Source organism: Sinocyclocheilus anshuiensis, unplaced genomic scaffold (genome assembly GCF_001515605.1).
Source record: "Sinocyclocheilus anshuiensis isolate Anshui unplaced genomic scaffold, SAMN03320099.WGS_v1.1 scaffold1228, whole genome shotgun sequence".
Classification (NCBI taxonomy): Eukaryota; Metazoa; Chordata; class Actinopteri; order Cypriniformes; family Cyprinidae; genus Sinocyclocheilus; species Sinocyclocheilus anshuiensis.
This window is the reverse complement of record NW_015547716.1, coordinates 595,584-597,337: the sequence shown is the minus strand read 5'-3', so window position 1 is coordinate 597,337 and position 1,754 is coordinate 595,584. Positions and strand designations below refer to the sequence as shown.

The 1,754-nt window shown below is 40.1% G+C and overlaps 1 protein-coding gene across 2 annotated transcripts in view; it reads right to left on the bottom strand.

Moving 5' to 3' along the window:
- Positions 1-1,369: 1,369 nt before the first annotated feature.
- LOC107704204 (SRSF protein kinase 2-like) overlaps positions 1,370-1,754 on the bottom strand; it is a 17,043-nt gene continuing 16,658 nt past the window's right edge. For both annotated transcript variants that reach the window (XM_016507093.1, XM_016507092.1), the window contains exon 15: positions 1,370-1,650. In XM_016507093.1, the coding sequence (XP_016362579.1) occupies positions 1,391-1,650 (260 nt within the window). In that variant the 3' untranslated portion in view covers positions 1,370-1,390. The remainder of the gene's footprint in view (positions 1,651-1,754) is intronic.

The following is a 1,754-nucleotide window of genomic DNA, read 5'->3' as shown; positions in this document are numbered from 1 at the left end:
ACCCACATTATTAATGTAAGACCCACCCACACGATCACTGTAAGACCCACCCACATTATTACTGTATGACTAACCCACATTATTAATGTAAGACCCACCCACACGATCACTGTAAGACCCGCCCACATTATTAATGCAAGACACACTATTACTGTTTAATGCAAGACCCGCCCACACTATTACTGCTTGTAATTCACTTTGAGTTACTGATTGTTTACTTGTGTAAAGTAAACAATCAAAAACTGCTGGGAATTGTGATCACTTGTATCAGGTCAGACTGAGCATTGGAAATGACTCCATGAACGTTGTGTCAGAGGGAGGCCCAGTGCCTCAAAATATAACCAGTTAGCTAAGCGCCGCTGTAGTCACTTTCAGTGCTGTTAGCTCATCGCTAGCAGCGATTACAGTTTACTCTCCAATAATGGCGGGAGATTCTCACAGATGCTCATTAGTCGTTCATGTTACTGACCTAAAGAACCAGCTAAAGAGGGAGAATGAATCACAGAGAATGGTGACTGGATGATATCAGTCGTGTTTCTGTGGCTTAAACGTGTCAGTGATTGTGACTAGGGCTGCAAAATCACATTCAAAATAAAAGTTTGTTTACATACTATATGTGTGTGTACTGTGTATATTTATTATGTATATATAAAAACACACATACAGTATATATTAAGGAAAAATATGTTAGATTTATATATAAAATATTAGGGCTGCCCTCGACTAAAGATTTTTCTGGTCGACTAGTAGTCGTTCATTTGAAGCATTATTACTCTTATCTTTGTGAACAGAAATGAGAGAGTATTTTAAGAGCAGGTGAGCGCACCGGCGCCTCCATCATGCTACTGTTCAGCTTCCACACTCCGCACAATCACTGGAATAGAGCACTAGCTTAACATTAGATTGAGCGGCCATGTAAAGTTGCTACTACTACATACATCTTTCAGATGAAAAGCCATATTTGAGCTCAATGAATGATAGGCGAGCGTTTGGATGTCCTGCCCGACTGTATTACAACATCGACCAGCCGTTAACTATCTGTCCGTCACGGACTGCATGACTTCACCACTTCCTGTGGAATTTTTTTCTGCGACTAAGGGACTAATTAAATTTTGGTCTACCAAGTCTCTTCTGGTTGACTAACAGTTAGTCGACTATTAGGGGGCAGCCCTATAAAATATTTATATTATATACAAGTACAAATATATATACATACAAATATTTTTACACACACACACATATATAGTATATACATACATACAGGTGTGTGTATTTATATACAGTATACATAATAAATATGCGCAGTACACACACATAGTATGTAAACAAACTTTTATTTTGAATGCGATTAATCACGATTAATCGTTTTGCAGTCCTAATTGTGACAGCCCTAATTGTGCGATATATTTGAGTGATCTAAATCGGCCAATCCGGTATCATTTATTCTATTGTATCTGATGACAGAACGGAAGAAAGCAGACCTCGGAGCCAAACCATTTGACAAAGTGAATGAAAGCTCCTCAACGGCAGAGCCAGACGCCAGACTGCGAGTGTTACCTTTCTTTGAGAAGAACTCACGGCTGTATTTTCCAGCTGCGATGATCTTGCGGGGGATTTTTCCCAGTAACTCCATAATCAGAGCGATGTGGTCTGACCCCCGAACACACACACACACACAACACAACACAACACAACACAACACGAGTTATTCATGCAGTGGTGCAGGAGGACGGACGCTCACACACACACACACA